General features: G+C 41.0%; 1 protein-coding gene across 5 annotated transcripts in view; it reads left to right on the forward strand.

Moving 5' to 3' along the window:
* FNDC3B (fibronectin type III domain containing 3B) overlaps positions 1 to 27,599 on the forward strand; it is a 224,137-nt gene that overhangs the window by 102,777 nt on the left and 93,761 nt on the right. For all 5 annotated transcript variants that reach the window (XM_064516612.1, XM_064516614.1, XM_064516615.1 and 2 more), the window contains 3 exons: positions 10,814 to 10,890; positions 18,830 to 19,073; positions 22,023 to 22,331. In XM_064516612.1, coding sequence (XP_064372682.1) covers positions 10,814 to 10,890; positions 18,830 to 19,073; positions 22,023 to 22,331 — 630 coding nt within the window. The remainder of the gene's footprint in view (positions 1 to 10,813; positions 10,891 to 18,829; positions 19,074 to 22,022; positions 22,332 to 27,599) is intronic.

Here is a 27,599-nt window from a genome sequence, read left to right on the forward strand (position 1 = left end):
GGTCTTTGAAAGTGAACAAATTGAAGATCTTATTATAAAACCACCGAATGGATTGCTTTTTGCTCAAATGTTTTAAAACTTTTAAAATAACCTCTGCATTCTGTTTTACCCAAGAGAAGTACCAGACTGCGTTGTGTTCCCCTAAAAACTCCTCGGCAGTAAATCTCTGAAGAAGGATGGCCAGTTCATATGTAGTTGCAGAAATACTTATTCTCTGGAGGATACAATTTGTTATCTTGTCAAACTACACGATAAACGTTTTAGATGGTAAATCAACTTCACAGTTCGTATAACCAGTGAGAAACTCCCTTTACTGGATTTGAAAACTTAAAATATTTTAGAGGTTATACCCTAGATTCATGTTTTTAATCTAGAATTGTTACTTTGATAATTAGAAGAATTTAGTTAATTATACAGTACTTGTTTTTCCTGAGCAGTTAATCTATATAGAACATGAGTCAAATGTTGCCCTGTTATCTCATGTGGTGTCATCAGGATTGCTTATCTGGGGACAGAGGAAAACAAGAACATATGGTTTATGCTAATGCTCATTTTTTGAAGGGTGTAATGCTGTCATGAGCCAAGAAGCATGTTTCAAAACACTGCTCAACTAACATCCTTATCTCGGTGGCTCAGCTTGGAAATCCGAGAAGTGGAATACAAAAGCTAGCAAGAATAAGGGGAGGATGACAAGGAATGCCAAACATAACCTGGCGAGTCACATCCTTCCCCCTGCACTGATTTCTTTCAAATGGAAGTGGACTGTGATAAAGGGAGTTGGTGCCTTTCCTGGGAAACCCAGTGTGCAGTGAAGACAGCTGCAGAGGGGAGAGCCTGCCAGAGCAGAAGTGTAAGGACAAATAAAAGTTAATGCAAGCAGCTTTCTGCCTTGCTGGGATTAAGGTAGCTCTGATCAGCTTTATGCAGTGCTTTAAGCACCTTCCTTTTAATTTGGTCTGATTGGAAGGAGTTCAGGGTAGAGCAGCAAGAAGAATCAGGAGTCTGTAAATGTGAAAAGCTTGAAAAATTGGTTTTGTTTCTTCTGGGAAGGGAGAAGGCTCAAGGAGATACAGTGAAACTGGGGTGAGGAGGGGACACTTTTATGAACAGTTGTTGGAAAGAAAATAATAGGATGCTCCTGTATTGACTGCAAAATTTTAGAGAAAAGAAACTGGACTTGGACAAACTTCCAGTGCCAAGGCAGGTAGAATGGGAATACGCTGTCTGAGGACGTTGTGGAGTTTCCGTCATTGGAAAGTGTTAAGAACAGATGTGACAAACATCTGTCAGGAGTGGCTTAAGTATAGGTGACAGCCTTGGGCAGCGGAGACCTGCCTGCCTTGGAGCTCCCCGGGTCAGGGAGGTGTTTCATGCCTGTGCTCAGCACCCAGCATGTGGCTGTGGCAGAGGCATGATCTTCTAGCTGAGGCGTCTGTACTTCAGATGCAGCTTCATTTTAATTCTTAACGAGCTGCTTCAGTGTCTGCAGCAATTACTGAACTATTGTGAGCAAAGGGGAAAAAGGTCCTTACCAGGAAGTGAAGGCTCAGCTGTGAAAGCCATGGGCTTTGCAGAGGGCACTTGCTATCTGGAACGCTGGACTGGTTATTACACTCTAAACTTGTGGGGTTTTCCCCCCCAAATTATGTTGTAAGTACAACACTTCAATAAACCCCACAGCAGAGTGTGACACAATATTAAATGATATTTTGAAACTTGCTTTTAATACTTAGAGAATATATATTAGTAAATACTAAAAGTGTGCTCCTACCTTGGGGAGATGGCAGCTTACCACGGCAGCTGTACTAGTGCTTCTTGGTGTTAAATAGCAGATATGAATGCTAATGGTTTCCTATACCCTGCAGAACAGACTGCTGAGAACTTGATCACGATCTGGCTGGGACTTGTGTTTCTGACACGGACCTGAACACGGAAAGGGACGGGGCTGCTCTCGTGGGCAGAGGCAGTGAGTTGAAGGTGGTGTGATCAGGCTTTCCTAGAGAGCACGGCTAGCCATGGAGCTCCGGGCGCGCGCGGGCTGCCGCCTGGCCTGGCTTCACGCCTTCCCCGACGCCGTGCTGGTCGCTTGCCGCTTGTCGGGACTCGCGTGTTATCGGTCATCCAAGGCGTTGATTCTGCTCCCCTCCCCGCCAAATAATAAGGAATGCCGTTTGGGACGGGTAACTGTTATTTGCTCTATTTCTGATGAGTAAGTTCAGGTATAGGAATTTTAATTGATCCACTGAAGTCTGGGATCCCAGCTTGTCCGACCCCGTCGCGATTATCGGCGGTGCTGTTTCGTCAGAGCCAGCCAGGCTGTAGGGCTGAAAGCTTGCTTTGGTTCCCGTGGTCCGTACGGCAGTTCTCGCGTGGGTGGGCGAGTGCAGAGACTGGCCATCGCGCAGTCATTGCCTCGCTTGGGCTGGAGGAGAATATAACGTATAACTTTACTGTTGGCTTCGTGTTGTAGCTGTTGCTGATCGTAGAGTCATTTTGGTGTTGCCATGGTTACGTAATAATTATATTATGAATAATTGGAGCATTTTTCTGTTACTCCTGCAGAAAATTGGTGTTGTATAATTATGGCTATCTTTAATGAAAGTTGTGCTCAAAGCTGATTGTTGAGCAGTTGTATAAACCTGTTATGGAAAGCCAAACCTTTACAAGCAGGTGCCATGTTACAAAGGCACCAGAAGGCTCACACCCCCACCCCCAAAACCATGTACCTCATTAGTATGTGTTGAAGAGCTGTTTTGAAATTGCAAAGGCAAAAAAAAGTGTCCATGAGTGAACTTCCATTCCCTACGATGTTCTCGTGTCTTGGTGTTTGTCTTTCTACGGATAGATAGTCCCTCCTGATGTCAGCCAGATAGTGTTTTATAAAATGTACATTATAATGCTGCTGCTCTCTGGTGTAAAAATCAAAGAGCTCTCATGAGAGCTAGCGTGCAGCGTTGGAGCACTGGTAACACACGTGGGGAATCCTGATACTTCTGCTGCTGTTCAGAGCTTTAGCAGTGTAAAAACTTAATATGTGAGATTTTTTTGATTCTAGACTGAAGCATGATGCTGTTAAAGAGCTCTGTCTTTTGTGGGGCAATAGTTAGGTGGTGAATTCCTCCTGTTTCTAAATTCAGCTTGCTTTCTGCTGTCTTTCCCTTCATTTCAGAGCCCTCTACCATGGGCAGGCTGCGGTTTGCTATTAACTTCACTTCTCTCACCTTTCTTGACAGTGCCATCCTGTCTTTTCACCCACTGTTTTCCTGGAGTATTTCTATCATAAAGCAAATGGTTATGCCAAGCTGTAGTGGAAGGCAGCAGATACAAGAGGAATTTGTTTTTTCTAAATAGAATTCTTTTTCTATGAGATATCCAGCAGGTCTTCAAAAGTCTGAAAATTTATTTGGTCTTATGTGTTGTCTTGTGACTTAAACTGTATTTTGGGTTTGTGTCCAGTTATGTTCCCAAGAACTTCCTGTGGGACCCTGCATCAGTCATTTCATTTTTTTGTGTCTCAGTTTTATTTGTCAAGCGAGGCTCATGACTCCGTTCCACGCAGATGTTAGGGGGACCTATTCATGAGTCCTTGTGAGGCTTCTTGCTGCTGGGGCATAGGAATACTTTCGTGTTCCTACTTCAGAAGTCAGAGCATCATCTCAGGCTAAGATTCATCCCATAATTAATGCCTCTACGATTTCAGGTTACTGTGTTGTGGCTTATGTGCAAATGGATTAATTTCAGATGTTTTCAGTGTAGTTGTTTCTTCTTTGTTTCCAGAGTAGTCCTAATTTATTTAACAGTATTTGCCAGTCAAGTTAACTGGTTTTAGACAGATGTTTGTCTCTTGTGTTTTGGTCTAGACATCTATGATTTACAATCTGTAACCCATCTGGTGAATTGCCATGGGGATATGCTTATTTTCAGTGCTTGAAGTATTGCAACATACTCTCTGCGAGTGTTTTTGCAGTAGCAGCTGATGAGCCAACAATCAGAAAAGGATTGTTTTAGCAAAAGTGTCTAACTTCTTCATTCGGATTAGGGCAAAAAATATTTCATTTCTATTAAAAAAAAGTTTCCATTCCAAAAAATATTCATTTGCTTTTAAATTTGTGGTTTTTTTTTTTTTTTTTTTTTTAGAAAGTAAACCAAGAAACCCCTTGGGAATGTCAGGTAGTAAGGGACCTGAAGGATTCATCGGGTCCATCTCCGTTCTCTGTGCTTGAAGAAGTATACTTGTCTATTTTTAACCTTTTCTAAGTATTTTAATGCTCTTCATACTGTGAAAGTTTCTCCTCATATATAAAGTTAGCTGTCAGTGATGCAAATTACCATTACTGGTGCTCTTGGAGCTTCTCTCTGCTGCAGCTGGTATAGGGTGGCTCTGGCCCGGGTCCCTGTCGCCGCGCGGCCTGCTCATGTTCTAGCCCCGTGGCAGGAGGAGATGCTGTTGGTGCTTAGGGGACCGATGTGCCGGGCTTTCCTCTGAAGGAAACCCAACCCTTCCCAAATCTGGGGGAGGGAAGGAGCTGATTCCTGGCCATGACAGTGTGGCACCCGGGGAGCTTCCAGGAGTGAGCAGGGTGTCCCACCCCCATTGCAGGGTGTTGCTGTTCTCTGCCCTGTCTAGGGCAACCACTTACATGCTTCATCTTTTGCCTTCCAAAATCTTGTCTTGCATGGGGGATAAAAATGAACATTTAAACCAGCTTCCTCTTCAAATTTAAATGTAATGCTGCCTGTGTTGTGTCATGATACCTCTGGACAGAGAATGCTCATGCAGCTGATGTATTTCAGTTAATTTCCTGTTGTTGCAGGTTATATTTTATTATTTCTAGAATATGCCCCAAACTAGAGTACTACTTCTGGGAGACACACATTGCAAATAGCATGCTACTGAACAGGAACCTCTTGATTCTTGCTTTAAAGAGCCAGCTCCTGCAGAGTGCTATTGTTTAGCTACAAATCGAATGTACTTGAGCCTCCCGCTGCGTGCAGGAAGGTCAAGTAGCAACACAGGTAAAATAAACAGTTGTCGAGAGTCTCTAGTGTATACAGCAAAGGCACTCTCGTACAAACAAGCCAGAAAATGCTGTAGGAACTGTCTGCCTGATACCCTTGGCACAAATTTCAGGTCTTTTGATTTGATATGTGTTTGAGTAAGTTTGTCTCCACATGTTCAAAATATCAGTCAAACCTAGACTCTGGACTCAGTATTACTGTAGGGCCTATTTCTGTTAAGATCCAAGTAGTGAACAAGTGATTCAGGTTTGCATGATTTACTGATTCATGTTGATGATGATGCACTGAAACTCTAAAAGATCAATGTCTTTTTAGGTTCCTGTGTCTTAGTAACATGAGACACACAGGACTTTAGTCTTCCACTGCCTTTACCATATGTGAGTGGAGTAAGGTTGTTTTTTTTTTTTTTTTTTTTTTTTTTTTTTTTTTTAAAAAAAAAGCACACTGTTTTTGTAAAATGTATTGTACCTATTTTCACGGAGGAGAACAGTTCTATCAAGGCTGGAGAGCACACAGGTTTTTCGAGGATCATGATCAATAGCTTCCAAATAAAATCTGGAGCATCTGAATTAGCTCTTGTCTGGGAGAGTTTGCACCTCCAAATTGCGGCAATTTTTATTTGTGAAAACTATTTAGATCCTATTTTAAAGGATTAGGATTTTATAAAATGCATGAGTGTCAGAACAGTTTTATATGTCATGGCAAGCTTGTGCTAGCAGGAAGCTCTTCACCAAAAGGTGAGGAAGGATGCCATCCACACCTCCGCTGCAAAGCAACGAACACGCATGGAAACCTCTGGTTCTGTGTGTGCGTGTGTTGGGTGGTTTTGTGGTTTTTCCCCTGTGTCATCACCTTATTTGGTCCATAAGTTGGTGTGAGAATACCGAAGTGGAAAGAAGATGTGTGTGCCTGATGGTGAGAGGGAGCCTGTTTGTGCCTGTTTCATGGAGGAGATGGTTATGGAGCAGCTGCTCATCCACATGCAAACGCAACCCGCTGGGCCCCTGCCAAGGTCGGCGAGGCCTGGGCTGTTTGTTTTAGCAAAGCAGTTATATGTGACAGGCCAATTTGCCCTTGAATTATCTTTCCTTTTCATTTGGTCGCACCTCTCGCTTGGTCCGTATACTTCCTGAGCAGCGGCCTGTGTTTTGGAAGATGCAATACCAGTTTTACGGTGAATGAGAGGGAGGCATAGCGTTTTTTCCTGGACCAGTTATAACTGTTAAGCTTTATAAAATATGATGGATTTACCTGGCTGGATTTCATTTTCTATTTAGCCAGTGCAGTAGGTTCATGTTGTTAAAATTTATAGGATTCTTCAAAGCAAACCTGCCAAAATCACTGAATTTTGTTTCTCAGCTAATGCAAGTATTGCAGTGTGAAACTGTAAATCAGCACCGGTTGGTTAGGAGCAGGGCTGCGATTCTTCGGAGAAATTCAGGGCCTTCAGCCCAGTTCTCAGTGGCTCTGGTCAGAACGTAAAGTTTATAACGAAGCCGGGTGGGTTTTGAGGCTTACTAATAAGCCATGTAAAATGATCAGTGGAAACACACAGTAAAACACATGCCCACGTTCTGGATGTGAATAATATTCCCCAGTGGGCATCATTTACATGAAGAAGAGAAAAGCAATGTATTTAAATAGAACAGTGGAGGAAGGAAAATAAGTTAGTGATACTGTGCAGTGGCCTCTTTCCCCTGTGATGCTTTGTGGAAAGAAAGAGAGAAAAAGAAAACAGCCAGAGAACTGAAATGCCAGATTTGACTTCTGCAGTTTAAGGAAGAAAACTAGTTTGACTAAGGGGAGTTTTAATTTATGCTTAAAAAGGTTACTCGGGAACAGAAAAACACTTCTTGCAAAATTGTTTTTCTACAAGAATTGTAGAAGTGTCATAGGCAGAGTCTGAGGCTGTAATTAGCCTTTACAGCTGCGGGACAGCAGTTCCTTGGAGGGTTGTGACATGGTTCCTGAAAGAATAAGATGGACAAAAGAGCTGATGATCTTTTCATGACAGAAGTGGATGACTTGGGAGTGGAAATGGAGCAAAGAATTTTTTTAATTAAACTTTTTTAATCTGCAGCTTCACATAACCTACAGTAATACAAGTAGGACTAGAATAAGTGTTGCCATGTTTGTTATAGTGGATATGCGGATGTTTTAAAGGCAACAAAACTGGGAAAGTCTTCCCAATTTTTCTCCAGTATCCTTTCACTTTCCTGGGTAAACTTCAGAGTCTCCAGCCTGCGAGGGGCTGGCTCTTCCGCTTTTCCGCCGACGTTAGATGAGGAGGAATCATTTCTTTGCACCTGCATTTTGAGCGGACTCGTCCCCAGCATTTCGAGGCAAACCTCCAGGAGCCGAGAGAGGTGCGCTGGATTTATGATGCTGGAACCCGGAGTGGAATTTGGCCTATTGTTTTTTTAGTAGAGGTGGCCAAATCTCTTCTGGCTTTGTTTCAGTACAAACTCAGGAGACGTTCCTCATTTGTTAACAGGTTCAAAAAGTATTAAAACAAGCTCGTTTCGGTGTTGCAGCAGCCATGTTGAAACGGACTGAATTTTTTTTGCAATTAGGTCAAATTTTGTATTGAAACAGAAGCTTCATTTAAACTTGGAAGATTCTAATCCTTTAGATAAGATGTGAATATAAGCTAGATGTCAGTAACTGAAGAACATTATTCTGTAAATAACTTTTTAACAGCTCAAAAATATTAGCCATAACTAAAAATACAGCAAAAAAAGGAAGAAAAAGCTTTTGTTTTGTTTGTGTTAAATGGGGAGTGGTTTCACTGCAAGAATAGGCTTTAATTCCTGGGCCTCGTCATGCTGCGGAGATGTGCTCTGTGTGTTACTCACTACCACTTGAAGTTGTTTTGATAACAGTGATGAGAGAGATGAAATAATGTATGCTAAAGTCATTTGGCTAGCCTTGAAATCAAAGCCCTGGAAACAAAATCTAGCTGCAAATCACTAAGCTGTCATTCTTTTAAAACCTGTTATCCAAATGACTTTAACAGTTTGTGGGTCATATCCAAGGTTAAGAATCTTCTTGCATGGTGCACGTTTTGATGATAAAACACAATCTCTTTTTTTATTGAAATGGAAGTGTTACAGTCAACAGCATCTGTGTGGGAGTTTGATTTCTTCCTGCAAGAAGATTGCTACTCCATATGAGCAACTGGCAAACGGGTTAGAAGGACGGATGATGAGGCGTGCTGAGTGGAGTCTCTCTCTTGGTTGTGGTATAGCGACCATCTGATCTGTGTTTAAAACATGGATCAAATTTAATTCCTAGTCAGTGTACGTATTTTGGAGAAAGACTAGCTGGGCCACTGTGAATATAAGTAGATACCATTTTGTTGAGGGTTGAAACAGATTAAAGCTTTATTTTGTTAAGCAACATTCACTTGCAGCATTGTCTACTTAAAGACTGCATTCAGAAATTTTCATTTGATAGTTTTTTTTTCCTGAAGTTTTTCAGATTTGAAAAGCTACCAACAAGAAGCGAGTCACATAATTAATAATTATTAATCTTATCTATTCTCAGATGTTTCATCCTGCAAAACTGAACAACACTTGATAATCAAGTGTGGATTGAATTCCCACAACAAAGTACCATTGTGTGCTTAGCTGCACTGGCTGTTATCTACAGCCAGATACTGTCCAACTAACTGTTGTGAAACTTGGCCACGTATATAAACTAAAGTAGATTCAGAGAGAAATGAAAAATATATTTTTCAAGAAAAAAATTTACAAGGATATTTTGCTAGGAAGAATGCATTTGCTCTAAAGCTCTTAAGAAACCCCTCCTCTGAACTAATGGTCGCTTCCTGTGTTTGACAGGCTTAGAGAAGCACGCAGATGACGGCTCTCCTTCCACAGTAACTGCCTGCTGCTCATGCTGATTTTTTTTTTCCATTCCCACTAAAATTGTTCACCATGTGATCTTTTTCTGAGGAGGAAAAGAATGGTGAAAGAGCGATAGGATGAGATGGGAAGAAAAACCCACGAGTTGAATAATAAGTAGTTGAGCTTTTTTTTCTTAGTGGGAATATGCTATAGGTAAAGTTCCCTAGCTAGTTAAGTACAGAAAAGTATGAAGAGCAACAGAAACACACACTTTTAAAATAACTTCTGAAATAATAGAAATTTCAACTTTAGGAGTCTTCATGTACTTAATAAGCTTGGCAATTGGTCATATTTCAAATCTGGATGTGACTGGTAAAAACCATACAAGTTGATTAGACTATGAATAACTGGATGGGAAAAGTGAACCAAGATCAGAGGAGATGGAAATAACTCAGGTGAATTCATGTGTATAACCTGCGTTTGGAGACAGTGAGAAGGCCTGCTTATTGTAGGATAAGTAGTCTGAAGGGTATAAAAATGTCGGTGGATAGAGAACAATTTTTTTAATAAAGTGGACTGCTCTTGCTGTTTTGTTGATATTAGAAAAATAAACTCTGGCTCACTTCACATTGTTGGAAGTTTCATTGAACTTGTCTTAAATTTACGAGCAGTCGCTCCTGTGCTGATGGGCAGAGGCCAGCTTAGGCTGTTACATCCCATCTGCCTGCGGTGGATCTCCATACGGATTAGTTTTAGCTCCCTTTCCTTGCATGCAATACTGGGCGGAGGTGTAAAGTGACTTCTCCATCAGAGAAGGCTATGAAGTGATCTTTTGTATTATTGGTAACATTCAGTTTGCAGTAATGAAGTGCAGAGTTCTCTCCAAACTCTTATCCAGCATTTTAAATATAGTGGCCTCTTTCAAAAAGGCAAGGTAATATTTATTACCTTATGTCTATCATAGCTCAGTCACGGGTTTGAGTTACGCGGGTTTAAGTTGTCACATATCAGCTTAGCTCCAGGAACTGACAATAAATATTTTTTTAGCCCATGGCAAATACTAAATAAAAAAAAGGTTAGTGTAAACATTTTCATATCCAATAAGAAAGTAATTAAATTAATTTTCATTTTTCAAAGCAGTAAATTTTCATTGCAAGCATCTGCCTGATGTCTGTGTGTGTTTTTTGTTTTTTTTAATTGACTCTCCTGCGTGATATTCCTGGTTTTAATGGCTATATCAATGAGCTACTGAGCGAACAATTTCCATTTTATCTAGACACTTTCTTTTAGCTGTGTGGCTCTGTTTGCAAAAATCTAATGATTATGGCACTTACTTTGTTATACTTGTACTCAGTGCCTCCAAATGGAACTGGTATGTTCAGGGCTGGATTTCAGAGTGGAAACCATAAGCTTCTTGCTTATATAACCACATTCCAAGGTTAGTCTGAATAGCTGAGATAATGAGTTTGGTCTTTGTGCATTCTTAAATAGATAGATAGTTTTTCGCATATGTGATTTTTGGTACAATTGGATGCTTTTCTTGGGAGGTGCCGAGTTGCAGGCTGCACAGTTTCTGCTTTGTTCAGTTCTCCCCTGCCTTCGACAAGAATAACTTAACCAGATTTCAGTATAGGAATTGTGGGCTGCTAAAGGACATATTAGGTTACTGCCTAATGCTGTATGAGTTGATCAGTGGGTAACATAAAGCTTATGCTTTAGCTGTTCTATGATGAAAATATTATTTCAACAAAATATATGTTAAAGTCATTCAACAGTGATCTTACTCTGAATGTGAGGGCACAAAGCATTATCCGTACACCTGAAATTACTGGAGCTGCTGACTTTGTTTTTGTAGGCTTCTAAAATAAAGCTGTTTTTATCCTTGTCTCAGCAACTGTGAAACTTTTTTTTTAACTGAAAAAATTCCCTCTCTCTGTTTCTGCTAGGACCAGCAGAGGTTCCTATGATGTCACCCAATGGATCCATTCCCCCTATACATGTGCCTCCAGGTTATATCTCACAGGTATGCTTCTTCAAGAATTGAAACGCCTATAGAAGCAATAGCATTGATTTATGTGGAAAAGTCTGCTTGTCTGGAGTGTTCTGCATTTTAGAAATATTGCTGAAAATGAAAATTGTAATGCCTTTTCATCTCTCACCTCTTTTACTGATAGTACCTACACATGTGCCCATGTGAACATGCGTGTGCACCTTCACAAACTGTGGTGTGTATACCAAGTTTTTTAATGCTAATAAAAGCTATGCACAGAAGCTGAGTTTATACGTGCAACTTTGCTACTGCTGTGAGCAGTCCACGTTGTTAGGTGATGCCTTAAGCTTCAGCATGGCAATCACAAGAGGTAGGAGTCTGGAAGTGAGCGAAGGAGCCACTGTAGCTATGAAATATGCTGCTGCTCCTGAGCATAATCCCAGTAGGAATCCTGCAACATATCGAGGACTGGAGGTTTTTGATTTTGTTTTTAAGAAGCATGATTTAATTTTCAAATTTGTATTTATAGAAAAAGCCTTTCACAAAGCTATTAGGTTTTAGGACTCCTGAACATCTACCATTCTCTTATGTAAACAACCCATTTATGTTTACCTGATTATTTGTTTTCCTTCCATCTTCTGCAAAGCATATGTAACTTTTGAAATTAGAAAGAATATTGATTTAAGGCAAAGTTACTGTGAACAATACAATAAATCTGATTTAATCAAGACCTGTACTGGATTGAAAGCTTCATTAAGAGTATACAAAGTATTTCAAATATCATTAATGGATAACATAAGGACTTCTGATACATATATCATGAGATACATCTTGTTAATATTAAGTGTAAAATGTATGATGTCCTGGAATCCCTTTCACTTTCCAGCAAATGTGAATTTGTGTAATTTTGAGAAACCGTTGATGGTATCATACTTACATCCTACAAAATACTGCAATCGCTCTGTGGTATTTTAGCTTCTGAATACAGTGAAAGCGTGCCTCAAATACAGAGGGCATTATGCTTCTGTCTCGTGAAAGGACCTGCCCGAAAGACTTGACTGAAGGCTGCCCTCCTGGCCTAGGAGGGAGTACGAAGAACAACAAGGTGTTTGGTTCCAGCTTCTGTCCAATGCCTTAGGTGGGCGTTGAGATGTACTTTGAGATAGCATTTGAAATGCTTTTTAGTACTCCTTATGGGCCCACCAAATTTTAAGAGGCTGGCCCATATCATGCAGAGGAATCTCCAAAAGTAGACCATAGTATGAGAAAAGCTTTGGAACTGGTGAAAACCTTTGCAGGATTCCCAGAGTGCACCACCTTTTGATGGCATTTTGGGAACTGTCCTATATCTTGGCTGCTCCTGGATGCTCACGTGGCATCCCTGAGAATGAAACTTAATTTTATTTTCCTCAGTAGCTAGTAAGCCGAAGGACCATGCTTTATTTATCCAGGCATTATTGCTTTGAGATTTGAGCTCTGGTAGACATCGTATCAAAGGTAGATGTTTGGAGGCAATCATCAGAAATCCATGTTCCACTGAGAGGACTGTTTATGCTGATGTTTGTGATATGCCCTGACTGCATTCTTGGTACAAATAACATCCTAGACATCCCAAAGTGCTTTGATGCCCTCCAGTTTCGATTAATGTGAGAAACTGAGGGAATAGTTTCAATGAGAGGCTTGTGTTTTTTCAGACCAGCCTCTCTCTTCCATTTGGTGCAAGAATGAAAACGTGTCCACTTCCAGCGCATGTTTCATAGCTCATGGTTTTCCGTGGTCTCTGAAAGGTACACTTAAAGCATGTAGGACTGTTATGATGGGCTGATGTCTGTTTTTTGTATTTTAATAATGAAAACCCCATTTGGCTTTATTTTTAAAAGATTTACTTTTCCTTTGAAATAGCTTTGACACCTTTTTACTATTAAACTGCTTATACCGACCAGCCCCTGTACTAAGATAAATGGCAGTGTGTAATTGAAGTGCTTTCCAAAACTGAGTGATGAAAGTCGTCCAGTTGTACCTCTGTCTGAACCCAGTTCCTCCTCTCTGCTTTGCAAGGATTTTTGTGGGGTACCATAATAATGCTGCTAAAGAAGCCTTTAAGTAGTTTCTTTATTTAAAAAAAAAAAAAAAAAAAACCCTCCTCTGAAGAAAACTTGCCAAGCAGCTGGAAATGTGTTGTAAGGTTTCAGGGAAAAACTATGTATCCAGTGCTTTTCAGCAGCAGGATGTTTGTTCTGCCGTGTGGAGAGTGAGCGTTTTTGCCTTTCAGATTACGCGATATGAAATAATACTTGCAAGTGTGCAGTACTCAAATTAGCTCTTATTGCAACGACTGTCCCTACTTGCTCTTGCCTTTGCTCTGTTGTCTCACAATTAATAGCTCTGTTTCATGATAAACCCTGAGAAAACTAAATGTAGAATGGCAGGGGCAAGGCTGTAAGGCAAATTAATTCTTTCTGAGAAGTGAAGGAAACCACATTTGATTTTTGGTTTGATTTGCCCCAAAGTGCACATCTAGGAGTGAGGCAGAAAGCAGATACCCCTGTGGAGGAGTAACAGTGCCTATTAAGAAAAGCCATGAAATCTTTTTTCCATTTTGTTATGCCAAGCCTTTTGGAGCTGTGAGCATTAGCCTCAAACATTACATTAGCTATCTAGTGCCTGCAGCCCTGGATTAAAATGATGCTTCATTACCTCTTTGGTACTGGGGAAATGATCAGCAAAAGGGAGTTGGCAGGACGTGTTGTGCCCCGTGGGATCAGCTCTGACGGCAGTTAGCAGAAAATAGTTTGACTATTTCTAGACTTCAAGGACCACATTGGTAGTCACGACTAGAAACTGGGTTTGTTGGTGTTATGTGAGGGCTGCTGGGCATGTTAGAGGTGTTGATGTGAGTCTGCCTCCCCTCTGAGCAGCTGTGATGCCTCCTCCGAGCTCCCAGAGCATAAGCTGAGGATGAAAAATCGTGATTTGGGTGTTAGACTGTGACATTTGGGGATGTCTTCATGGCATGCTGTTTTTGCATTTTACGTTGTATTTTTTGGGAGGAAGGGAGGAGGAACTGAGGTGTTCTAGTGACCAAGATTTGAAAAATGCAAATATCAAAAAATGTGGTTTTGAACTTGTCTTCTTATGGCTATTGGCTGAAGACTGCTCTCACTTAAATCTGGAGTAATTCCACCAGAGTTTGAAGAATTACTCATATGTAGTTGGACATCAGTGAGAACAAAATCTGGCATGAAACTCCTCTTTTGGTTTTATTTACAGAGTTGTCAATGTTCACTCTCTGCCACAGATATTTTAAGGCTAAAGGACTAATTTATTAATTTGAGCATGAAGTATGCATGCCGCTGCTGAGACCTGGCCTGTCGGGAGGGAACGCGGGGGTCGTGCAGTGGGGACCACGCAGCACGAGCCATAGCCCTGCGTTTCGGTAGTGCCTCTGTCGAGCACATAGCGTTTCATGGAACTGGAACAAACCTTTAGAAAGAGAAAAGTCTTTAGATGATATTTTAAGTGGTAGAAAATCTGCCACATCCTTGAGCAGGATTTTGTTCTTGCATAAATTGTCTGCGCTGAAGGATGTGTTCTCCTCTGGATTCATTTTGTCTAGCGTAAGCTTTTAGGCACAGATTCTCTGGTTTTGTATGGTTTGCCGCTCACAGAGCTTCCTTTGTATGTTATAGACTGTGATCAATCGAGTCATCCTTTAACAGGATGATCCTCCCTAACACGCTCAACGCAAGCCAGATTTTCTAGATCTCACACTCATGTGGAGCAAACTATAAAGTGATGAACCTTTTTAGTTCACGAGCGTTCGCCCTAAAGACCTATATCATTCTGGATGTAAAATATCACCACGTTCTTGCCAATATTATAGATACTCATCCTGTCTATATGCCAAGTTTGAGGTACAGATTTCGTACTAGTGTTTGTAAGTAATGGATGGCAAAGAGAATGATGCTAAACTTGTCAGGGCTGGCCTGAACTTGCATTGGCATCCTTAATAAATTAAATGAATAAATAAAATGTTGACATCAGAGTTTGTTGTGGGTGAGCTCATTTTGTACTGTTTTCTGGTACAGATTGATTTATGAATGAAGTTTCAAATTAGTTTATGAAATTCCCAAAGTGTCGGTTATGGCCCACCCAATGGCCGAGCTCCAGATGTCCTTGCAGAACCCAGCACGCTAGGCTTAAATTAAATAAGAATATCTTTTCGAAAGAGAATGGAAATTATTTCCATTTTAACAGATTATGCCCATTCAGTAAACCTGCGTGTTACAGATAAGAGTAATTGTATTTCTTTAACTGGAACTTACAAAATATAGATACAGTATGCCTGTACAAAATGAATGTTTTTATTTTTCCTGAAGTGTAGGATTATATTTTGGTGGAGAAAAACAGAGAACATGGAGTAGTCACTTATTTTGAATATGTGAATTCTCAGTTAGAGTTGACATTTCTACAATATCTTTAATGTAAAACAAACAGAAGGCATGAAAATGCTATTCTCAAAATGTTGCAACCGATGTGGGAGGTAATTTTATTGTGTATGAGTTATGTTCATCCAAACTCTCCTGAAAGATCATCTACCCCACTTAGTAATTAAGCTCCCTAAAATATGAAAAAATACACAAAACTGCTATAATAATATTGTTATTGAGGCAGTGTGCCAATTATACCAGCAAGCACTAAAAAATAACAGCAGAAGGCAATTTAACTAGTAACTGTTTGAAAAACACGAAATAATAAAAGTTTGCCTCTAAGTGTCAAATGGCCAGGGATATTTTTCTATGACTATAAACTGCTAAAATTAGTAATTGCTTTTAATATTCCAGTTGCATCTCGGGACTGCAGCAGGGGTTAGGGCTCCGTTGCTCTGGGCGCTGGACTGGAGGCAGTTCAGCAGACAGTGCGTTACCTAAAGAACTGGTGATCTTCACAACAAGCAGTTCTAAGCAGACACGAGGAACTGCAGATTTTTTTAAATAGCAAAGTTTAACCTCTCTGCTGAGTTATGCTTTTTATAGTAATGGATCAAAGCTGATTCCCTCTGTCTTTGACAAATTGATAAATGTCATCTCCCAGAATGGCACTACTAAAATACACCCCCTGCAAATTTTAGAAATCAGAGACACTTGCAGTTTAGCCACTCCTGTTTTTATAGTTACACAATACATAGAGCACATTTGATTATCAATTTTCTGTTCTGTTAGAGACAGAATATCATGTTTAAAGACTGTATGTACAGCTTCAGAAATTTACATATATATCTGTAAATCCTCATTTGGAGAGGAAATATCCTGTAGGCGAGGAAGTAAAATAATTGTTTGCCTGATTCTTTGTGTCATTGGGAACATATGGATGTGTAGTAACAAGTCTGTTGTAAGCATCTGTGGACTGGGAGGAAGCGAAAGAAAGGTAGTCTGAGCTTTTTGACAGAAGGTGTTTGGAAGGCTGTCTTGTCCCCGCTCTCTCCCTTCTCTCTCGCTGTTGCTGATACTGTATAGTTTCATCTAGCCGTAGAATTGCATCAGACCTTCAAAAGGACTTTGAGCTTTCCTCCCGGCTCTCCAGAAGAGAAGTGCTAATAATTTAACTTGCAGTTTACATTACGTGCTGCTACAGAGTGCAGTCTTTCTGTCCGAATCTGCTTGTTGAAACATCTAAGCCATAAAAATGCATCTGTAGTCTGGTCTAACAGTACAGATAAGAGCTTGTACCGATCTGGAAAAATACCAAAATTGTCTTTCAGGCTTGGCCTAGGTAAAGTCATGGTGAAAACTTCTCACATCAAAATTTAGGAACTTACTATCTCAGATTAGAACATGATCCAAGTCTAAGGGAGTAAGTCCAGCATTTCTCCACACAGTCTTAAATGAGTAATTCTGCTTTTTAAGTATGTGTTAATTGGAAAAAGATTTTCCTCTTCTCCAGATTTCTAAGTATATGTTTCAGAGCTGATGCAAGGGTAAGAGCAGTTGTGAAAGTTGAATAAAACTTAGTAACAGAGATTGGAGGCCTGAAAATACGGGGGTTGAAATGATGCGATATCCTAAGTCTCTGAGGTTCAGCTGTCTTTTGAGGACCCTGTAAAGTCTTTGAAATTTAAAGCTGGCAGATAACAAATTGCTAACTTAGAGTGTGAGATTAAAGGTTAGGAACAAATACATTGAGTTAAATGATTTCTCTTCTGGTTATTCAGCATAGCAAGAGATGCATTTTTTTTTTTAGCATAAAACATCAGTTTGTGACTGAATTACTTTTTATAGAAAATCATCTTCTCTAGCAAGTCAGCTGACTCACAGAAATTGTACATGTCCATGGTCTTAGCCCGTAGCTAAGATTAATTTCAGATAAGCCTAGGACACCAATGAGTTAAGAATGAATCCACTAATACTGGTTAAATTTTACCCTGCGATAACTTGCTCAGGTGATGCCTTGAGCATGGGCTGGTGTTTGCCTGGTAGCATTACCTCTCATGGCTCTTTGGCTTTGCTTCTTGGACAAAGCTTGTCACTCTGCAGCAGCATCAGCATGAACAACTGTGTGCCCATGCCACGATTGCTGCAGTTCAGTGTATATTAGCATTAGCAAATTTTTCTTTATGGCTTAGGCTAAGATGCCATGATGTTACTAGAGCAGCTGGAGCATGGGAATCCTTAGCAAGATCTTTTCTGCTGATGCTGCCATGGGAAGTAGATATCTCCAGCAAATGGTGGCAAGCAGCTGAGAGTGGCAGTATCTTATGGCAGACGCTTAAATTAGACTGTATCTGCCAAAAACGGTAGCTCTGAGGTGAGTATGTTCTGAATGCAAAGCAGCAAAAACTCCTACAGCCACCATAGGAGTAGCTTAAAGGTAAAATGGATGGCGTATCTTAGTCCGTAAGTAAGCAGACTTGTTTTTCCTTTCACTTGGGCCATGCATTGGCACATGCGCTTATCGCACAGAACACATCCATCGCTTACGTTGTTTTCCTCTGGTGGGTCCTCAGTCAGGTTAGAAATACAAGTCTCTGTAACAGCCTGTTTGTTGTATGAAACTAAACTATGCTTCCTATATGCTTTTCTATCTTACGCCCTTTTACATACAGAACTTACGGAATATTAACTGTTCATATGTGGTTGTATTTTCAGTTTCCCAAAATGGAAGAAGTTTTCTGCATAAGCTTAGAGAAAAGTTTGGCTCTTAAGCCTGAACTGAAATTTGAAAGGTTGACTCTTCTCCAGAAATACAACTCTGGAAAAATTATAAGCTGAAAATTTTTTTTTTCGGCCTAAGCACATTTCCACCTTCCTACATCTGTTTTTACATGCTCTGACTATGGTATTTGGGGCCAAGTTATGCATATTTCAGAGTTGATTTGCATGGACATATAGACCAGGATGTAGCAGAAAAATACTTCTGCCCTATAGTTTGTTTTTAGCACATACCTTTTGTGAACAGAGCAATTACTTTGAAAAAAAGGATGTCAACAAAATAGATTCCTGCAGAAAACATTTCTTTATGTTCACACGCGCAGGCTTTTCCACAGTAGCAATGTCAGTTAATTTCCAAGTGTTACTAAATCTGTACTCACTCGAATAGCACTGTCAAAATTGGTATAAATTTTATGTGGGCAAGGTGAGATTGGTCCTAATGAGTACCCTTATTTTGATGCTTTCTGCTCCTTTCTTAATTGTTTTATTCTCTAAACACAGGATATTTATTTTGTTCCTTGGCCACAGAGCTGTCACTAGCAATAGTAAGTCTTTCAGTGATTAGTGTGGCTATCTGAGTTTCCAAGAAAAGCCACATGACCACTAGGATTACTTGTGCTGATATTAATTTTAGAAATGTGTTTATGAATAAAATTTAGGACCATCCGTTTCCTAATGGAAGAAGAAACTGTAAACAGTGCTGCTTTAAAAATGTCTGATTCAAATGCTGTGTAATGTGCTCATTTCCTTGCCTTCTCTTCTAGGTGATAGAAGACAACACAGGCGTTCGGAGGGTGGTGGTTACTCCCCAGTCTCCAGAGTGTTACCCTCCTAGTTACCCTTCGGCCATCTCTCCAACCCACCACTTACCTCCGTACCTGGCGCACCATCCCCATTTTATTCACAACTCTCATACAGCTTTTTATCCTCCTGTCACTGGACCTGGGGACATGCCACCACAGTTTTTCCCACAGCATCATCTTCCCCCTACAATATATGGAGAACAAGGTGAGCTGAAAGAAAGTGCTGCCGTTTCACTTCTGTGTTCGGCAGGCTTTAAGGGGTAGTGAAACCAAGAACGGCAGCTGAATTAGAGAATTTGTAGAATGGCTTTTCCCAAGCGAATGGAGCCTTCTGCTTTAATTGCCAGAGCAGAGGAGTGTCGGGGACCATCCAGAGTGCAAGAGCTCAAGACATCATAGGCTGTAACTCTAGGTTGCAGATGCAAAAACAGTTTTAATTTGTAATTATAAAGGGAAGAATTTTCTCCTCCTGTGTTCTGAATGAGAGGTGTGAGTCATGCTCGTCGTTCTTGCTGCATCATGATGCAGCATTGTACAGAAAACCAGAAGATGAAATTTGTCAATCCTGGCTTGGGAATGCGGATGGATAAGGGCTTGGGAGGAGGGCCAGATCTGAGCAAGTCTCACTGCAGTCATTTCCAGTAGGAGAAGCTGAATACTAGCTTCCTGTTGGCAATAATGTGCTTTTGCCCCCTCGCAGCTTATAGCTAGGGTGGTTTTCTAAGAAATAACAGGCATTTTCAGTTTGTTATTTTGGTTAAGATTGTGCACAAAGTCATTGAAAAGCATTGTCTGATACCAAAGGGTAGCATGGCAACCCTAATCAGACCCTAAGTAAATAATTGCAGTAAAAGGAGGGAAAGCAGCATGTTTCTGTCTGAACTATGCATTGCTGTGTCTGCTTCACCCTTGAGATAAGTCTTGGTATATTCTGAAAGAGGCCATTAACCAAAGAAATAATCAGCAGACCTGCTTGAGGTGTTTAGCATGGAAATCAGGTCAGGATTCCTGGTTTTTTTACTGCCAAACTGTGAAACTTCCTAGAATTCATGCCCTTTCTAAAGAATTTAAGCTATATCACCAGAAAGGGGGGGGGGGGGGGGTGGTTAGAGTGGGGAGAGAAGAGGCAGAAAAAGAAAGGTCTCTATTTATGCTACTTTTTAAGTTTCTGTTGACCAGCAGACTTCATTTTCTGATGAAGAATGGACCACTGCAGCTGACATTTAACTTAATTGTATTGGGAGGGGGCAGGAGTGGAAAGGAAGTGGAGAAGAATCTCTGCAGTCTGTTTTAGTAGTGTTTTTTTTTCTAACCTGTACCACATCCAAAAAACTTAAGTGTAAAAAAAAAAAAAATTGCCCTGGTCAAGCAAAAAATGTCGATTAATATTGAGTCCACTTGAACGTGAAGACATGTTTCAATTTTTCATCAGGAAAATGCTGGCAAGATGAAAGCCCTTTAGCATGAGACAGTAATCATACTGAAACTTTACAAATTACTGGGAAACTGCCAGTGGTTCTAGTTTATGTAAAAACGTGTTTTGAAATGTTTGTTTAAAATACTATGCTGTCGTATATGTAAGTATAAGAAAACTAGCAGGACAGTATAGCCAATCAGATAACCAGGTTAGAAATTTTTCTCTTGAAAAGCAAGCAGTACAGTTTGTCAGGTTGCTTAACAAAGTGTTGTGTGCAAATATTGTAGCGTGTTAAGCAAACGTGGAGGCTTTCAGCTGCTAGCTAAGTAGATGTTGAATATTTCTATAGCCTGGAGATAGCAAGATGGTGATTCAACTTGAGGAAAAACCATTTCTTTGGTTGCCTTATTGGAATGACCTGCACTTGTAATGCAGAAAGAATTAAATAATGAATATTGTACTGATGAATGTTATTTCACCTCTGCCCGTTTGCTGCACAATGGCTAATACTTTAAATAGAACAATTAGTCTGAGTATTTTTCTTTCCTAACAAGCACTGATTGCAACTCCTTCCATCTCAGACGTGTCCTTTCACATCCAAAGTAACAAAAATTGCATGTATTTGTGGCATGCTGTTTTTAGGCTGTTAGTTGATGCGTGAATCTAAATACGATCATATACCTAGAGAAAGAAAGATAAAAGAAAAGACACCATGGAAAGAGAAAAGGAAAGAAAATCTAGCTAGTTGAAACAATTTGGAAGATTGTAATGCGGTATGGCAGTCTCAACTTGAAAACAAGGCTTCCGGCAGCTGGCTAGGATGGTTGTTTGCTTTGGAAGTTTCTAAGATGACTTCTGAATGGATTTAGAAAAAGTGTAGAGAATATATTGGATATTGATTGGTATTTTGCTAACAAAGGCAAAACTGGTAGGGGTTTTTATTGTGTTGAGTGTGAATTTGTTCAAACTTCAAACTCAAAGCAAGTGCAAAAAAGGGTTGAACTGTAGAGAAAAGCAGAGACTTTTCAGATTCCTTCAAGCTGACCTGCCTTAATTTTGAGATGGTCGTTCTTGGAGGAGGGAGGTGTTGTTTAATGAAGTTTATCTGAAGTGTATACGGCCCTAGGAAACAGTTTTCTTAGGATATTTTTCAAGCTTTCTTAGACAGTGTTTCTTTTTAGCTCCTGTTATAAAACCCAGACCCTCGACTTCATGCTGAACTATCGCTTCTCTCCTTAGGCAGGCACTGTTGAGACCATTGCAAAGTCTGTTTATACGGGAAAGTGAGGCTGGACATAGCCAGTAATGGCAGCTCGAAAGCAGTGCATTGCAGCTTACTCTCCATCACGTTCTGGGGAAGAAGCTGCTAGATTGCTATGAACTTGGGAAAACTTTTTCCTGGTATTTTCCCTTGAAACCTGGGTCTGTGAAACAGATTGAGAAGGAGGGGGAAAAAACTATAGGCTTCATTGCTGTATTTAACTTGTTCATACACATTCCTCCAAAGAGTTCTGGGATCTGAAACCGTAAACAAGCACGCTTACGGCAAAAAATCCACCAGCCCCGCAGAAAAGCTTCCTTAGGAAAAGGAGAAGAAACAGGTTTGTCGTAGAAATTCATCTCTAGAAAAATCTGGCACAATTTCATTTCAAGATGGTCAGGAACTTGGTTTTCTGAGACATTTCAGTGGTGGTTGTTGTTGTTCTGTGTTAACGTGGGTGAAATCTTTCGTTTCAGAAATCATACCACTATATGGAATGTCCAGCTACATCACCCGGGAAGATCAGTACGGCAAACCACAGCACAAAAAACTCAAAGACAGGCAGATTGATCGCCAAAACCGCCTGAATAGCCCTCCTTCATCCATCTACAAAAGCCATATAGGCAGCTGCACGACTGTATATAATGGTTATGCAAAGAGTCACAACGGAGCGAGCAGTGGAGGAGGAGGAGGTGGTGGTGGTGGCGGCGGGGGAGCACCAGGAGTAAAGAAACCAGAGCGCAGAGCAAGAAGCAGCCCAAAGTCAAATGAACAAGACCCACATGGTAAAGACAGTTTTATTTATTTTTAATTCCTTTTTATTGCACCTTTCCGGCTTACAACCGCCTGTATATGGATCTAGTAACTATGCCAAAAAACACTACCACCCACACATAAAGACAGTGTTAATACAGTGTGAACTTAAATATAAATGTTGAGCTTGCTATACTGTATTTGTTTTGTAAGAGGAACCCGTTACCTCCCTATCTTTCATGATTATTCCCTGGTAGCTGCAGCATCGTTTTCTTCTTAGCTGTTTGAAAAATAATTGCATTTTATGGCCAAGTTCTTGGTTTTGTTTTTCTTTTCGCACAGGCATCTTGATGCTTCACAAAAATCTCTTTGTAAATTTGAGCTATAACCAAAACCTGAGTAGTAAGTAGGGCTACTTTGTATCTCCTATGTGAATGTATTAAACTGATTGAGTCAGAAGAAATTCAAGAAAAAAATGCTTAATCTTAGCAATTGGGATTTGTGGTTAGCTAAACATGGCTACTAGAGGAATAATTTTCTTCAACATTTCTGGGGGCTTATCATAAAAAATTTGAAAGCTTTTGGTAAACATTAGATCATTCATATAATCAAATCTCTTGTTTACCACCAGCCATTCCACGTATAGCCTTTTCTACCTAAATTTAGCTCAATAACTTGTTTTAATCAATTGTACCTTTCATCCATTCTGTTTTCTTCCTGTCTCCTTTCTGATTGTTATGGCTTCAATTGGCTGAAGAAACTTTTATGCAGTAAGCAACCTAATAACAAGCTTAGTCTAAAATCTTTATAATGTAGTATAGTGCACTCTGAGATCTGTTATGTGGATTTATGCAGACAACATAGGTTTTCCATTATCTAAATATTGTCTACGCTTATTTGGCTGTATACTTTTACTCATGAGAAATAACTGCAAGAAATGCTCAGGAAAAGTAACCTCCTGAATAGCTGAAAGAAGGAAAAATTGCCCATAGTGTACCAAGGAATGAGGATACCCAACCATGTTTCAGATTCCTTAGGATTAGCGGAGAGCTGTATTTAGGAATATTTTAATCCAAGAAAATTAAGTTGAAAGTCTTCACATGAGGAGCAAAGTTTAGTGTTTGTCTTGGACCAGGAATTTCAAGAATGGAGCAAAGGCCCAGTACTCCTATCTAACGTGGAAACAGGAAAGTGGCACCTGAGCCTGGGTACTCAGGAATCACTTCATTATTGTAAACCCTAGTGGTGTTGGGGGGGGGGGGGGGTGTTTTTGTTTTTTTTTAATTCATGCTTATATCTTGGGAGGTGCCCCTTTGCCTTGTTCTGTTTTCAGATATTGTATGTGAGATCTGCCCAAACAGCTGTAAGTGAAGCCTTGACTAACTACAAGTTGCGTTTCCTCTGATGCAGAGGGTAGAACTTCGTAATTATTTCTTGTCAAATCAGTTCATAGCACCTCTAATACTGGTGCTCACGGCTGGGCGCTCTTTTGTGTCCCTACTCTGTTGTGGAGTTGTTGAGGATGAAGCATCTGAATGAAAGACCTGGAAAAAAGTATAGTCTTGGCATTTAAACTGCCACGTAGCTTCAGTGGGTGCTAAATCTGCCTGGATGCTCAGTTTTAAAATAAACTGCTTCTAAGAGTATCTACAATAAGGGCTTTCTGCAACCCTTGTGTTTGACTCCAGTGTTTTCTTGGAGTAGCGTGCCCTGCTCCAGCTGAGGAGCCCGGCTGCCCTCAACATGCCCAAGACAACGAGCGACATCAGGGCCGTGGAACGTCTGCTCTGTCGCCCAGAGCGTGCCCGAAAAGTGGGAACGGGCCAAATGATGGAGTCCTCCACCAAACTGTAGAAAAATCCATAGCAGGAGACCCTGTAAATAAGTATCAATCATCGCAGCCTGTCCATGTCCAAAGTATGCTTATAGTGTCGAAAGGAGGAATAGGAATACTAAAAATAATACCGTGCACTGCAACGCAAACTTTTTCACATCAAAGTCTGTTTATTAGGAGTATCCATGCATGCATACTTTATACCAAAGCACAGATTTCTGCAGAAAGGTTGTCACAGAGACTTTGTAATGACTTCCAGTGAACAGAGCCCTAAAATAGGTTCCTACTTGCTATTTATGGGCTTACAATCACAGCTGCTATTTTATATTTACATTATCTGTTTCTACTTGAATTGTTTGAGGATTTATTATACCTGCTTAAGAGGGCCCTGGAGGTAGCTGGGATGAGAGTGAAAAGCAAGCTGGTAACATCTGGTAATTTTGGTTCACATTACGATGGTTGTCTGTTTAGAATAGTTAGGGCTGTCAGAAGTAGCAAAGCTATTTAAACCTTCAACTCTCTGTGTAGGTGTATAGATTTTAAGTCTGCTAACAGTTAAAAATTTGCTGACAATGTACTGCTGCTTCCAAAACTGCAGAATATCCTGGAAAAACTATAAAGTGTATATAATATGCAAAGAATAAGAGTCTTGATTTAGAAAACCAGACTTGCACCAAAAAAAATTTTAAGAGGCAAATAGGTGTGTACAGACTTAGAGGAAAACTAGGGTGAGGGAGAACTGGGTGAGATGGGTTCGTTTACATGAATTTACTACTCTGCGTTGTGGTCTATTTTGTAGCATATCCTTTCGTATCTGTTGATGCACGTGTTGGTGGCAGGGCGGCTGGCACGCTGCTCGGGGATACCGGGGCCGTGCGGCGAGCCAGCTCCTGCGACTTTGGCAGGCAGGCTGCTGTCGCCGAAGCAGTCGCGTTGCCGTGCTGGCTGCCGGGGAATGGTGCTTTAGGATTCCTATACATAACTGGTGCGGAAACGCGCAGGTCCTAAATTCCAGGGGCTGCAGTTCAGTGGAACATACCGTGGTTCAGTGTGTATTAAACTGCATGACGGAGTAATTGCTTGCCTTAAGGACTGGCTTTGCAGAAGCAAAGCAGCGTTCTGCACTGGGGATTCAAGGTTTTCTGTTGCCTTTGCATTCACCCCGGTCTCTACCCAGGCTGGGCAGCGTCAGCAGGCAGGCGTTGGGCTTTGCCTAGCCCAGCACTTGGGCAGCGTGGCTGCCACTGCTAAGCCAGTGCTTTTGAAAGATAATTCGGGTGCCTGTTTTTATCAGTAGAGGAGTATGATCTGCACAGTAGCGTTTGTGACTGGGACATGGAAGACAGGCATTTCTATTCTTGGTTCTGTTACCAGTGTGGTAAGAATTAAAGCAAAAATAAAATGATTGTCCTGTTCCCTGTTCCTTGGTGGTAAATTCTTTGGGGAGGGTGTTGCCTCTTACTAAGCACCTTTGCAATGCCTAGCAATCTCTGTTATGACTGCAGTAGTGAGATTATTATATAGTACTGTAAGAATACTGAAGAAAATGTTCATTATACAATACAAGGACAGCTTTACTCTTTTTCTTGAAAAGGTATGACACAGATCACAGGACATGAGATATTAAGGTAACAACGCACTTGTTCATTATAAATGTATTATGCCCATGAAACTATAAGTGCTGTGGGAAAATTCTGCCTTGTGTCAATAACTTACTGCCTCCTTCTAATGGTGAAAGAGTCGAGGCTTTTCCAAGCTGCTGATTCAGTACTGGTGGTAAAAATGGGTTGGTAGCATCACCAATAGTACTGAGATAGAGTGAGTAAGTGGTGTTGGAGTGTTTTTGGTTTGCTCACCTCAGCAACAGCAGATCCACCACACGCTCCTTCATCCTACTCTGCGCTCTATACAGAATATGTGCTCTAAACAGGGTGTGATGGTACATTTAAAAACATGTTAGTGCTTCTGTTATAAACCCTTATCCCAAGCTGGCCCTGTAGCATAGCATCATGATGTGTTTTTAGCATGGAAATGACAATTTTGGTTTGGGGATGAAAGTCCACTGCCTCTGGCCTTCTGCATTAACAGCATGGAGTCTTCATGGTGGGAAGTGCACTTGTAAATCAACACTTCTACCTTATGCTAGATGCTGGAAATATGACATTTTAAGGTAAAAAAGGAAGAAATACTGATGACTTATATCTTAAGTTAACAGCTGCTCTGAGCTGTTGTGGTGGTAGGTAGGATGCGGTCTTGTACAGGCAGACCTAGGCATATGCCGTGGGCATAGATGTATGCAGGGATTCTGGTTTTCAGCTCCGTACTGCAGCTTTTCTGCAGAGCTGTTTTAAAAATTGAATGGAGAGAAGGGATCAATGTTTTTTCTTTCTTTCTTTTCTTTATTATTTATAAAGAAGCCTCGCCATTTAAAAGGAGCTGCGAGGGGAAATCCTGTCCCATTCATGCTGTCCTTTATGAATTTCGGTCTGAGTCACTTCCTTCTCGTGCCCTCAGTGGTTCACTTGTTGGTCATGGAGTGATGTAGTTTGAGAAGTTGTGTGTGTGACTGCGGATAGTGTGGGAACACAAGCAGTTTTGAGAATGCTTAAAATGCTTTTGCCTGTTCGTTAATAAAACTTTTTTTCCCTCTCAGATAAAATCCCTCCCCCCTCAACTGAAGCTTTAAGAACCAAATATAGCCAAAACCAAAACACTCAAAATGAATAAAAGTCGCAATCAGGAAATGGAGTTGTTACGTCCGTCCTTGTCCATGGCCTGGGTGGGTGCTGGAAACCGGAGGCCAGAGCAATGGGGTGTCGCGTGGGGTGGGCGGTGGGTTCCCAGGCCCAGGGCACGTTGCCCACACCTGGCTCATGGAAGCGTTACGTGGGTGGTGGGTTACTGACATCTCGCCACACGCTTTGGGAACAGAATGCCCCTTTTCGGTCCGTCCCGCACCACAGCCGGCCCTCGCAGCCGCTCGGGGAGCTTGCGTGAGCCCGTCTGCTCCGCCGCATCACGCGGGTTACAGGATCCTGTCCTGGTCCTTTTGGTAGCAGTTTGCAGACCTGTTGTCTGTAAGCATGTCTAATCCTTTTTTTGCACCGGCTAATGGTGCCGTTGGCCTCTTCCTGAGCTGGAGACGACTGAAGCAGGCTTGCCGTCCGGCTGCCAGAGCAAGCAGGCCTGCCTAGGCGTGCGCGTCGCCCCTCCGAGCAGCTGGCTTGTTGCAGGTAGCACCAGTGTGCCTTGGGTAAGGGTTAGAGAGGAGAGAAAAAGATGAGAATGTGATTTAGTAGTTCAAAGAGTAGTTTTTGGCTATAGATGGTTCATTAACTTTTGCAGTATGAGTGCACCATGAGTGCGCAACCCGCTTAAAACTCAAAGATGTTGTGTTCTTCTAGTTGAGGTTTTGTAAACTTAGTTTTGTGCATGAAGCAGCCTTCAGACATTCCCAAGGGCCCAA

This window comes from Dromaius novaehollandiae, chromosome 9 (assembly GCF_036370855.1).
Source record: "Dromaius novaehollandiae isolate bDroNov1 chromosome 9, bDroNov1.hap1, whole genome shotgun sequence".
NCBI classification, from domain to species: domain Eukaryota; kingdom Metazoa; phylum Chordata; class Aves; order Casuariiformes; family Dromaiidae; genus Dromaius; species Dromaius novaehollandiae.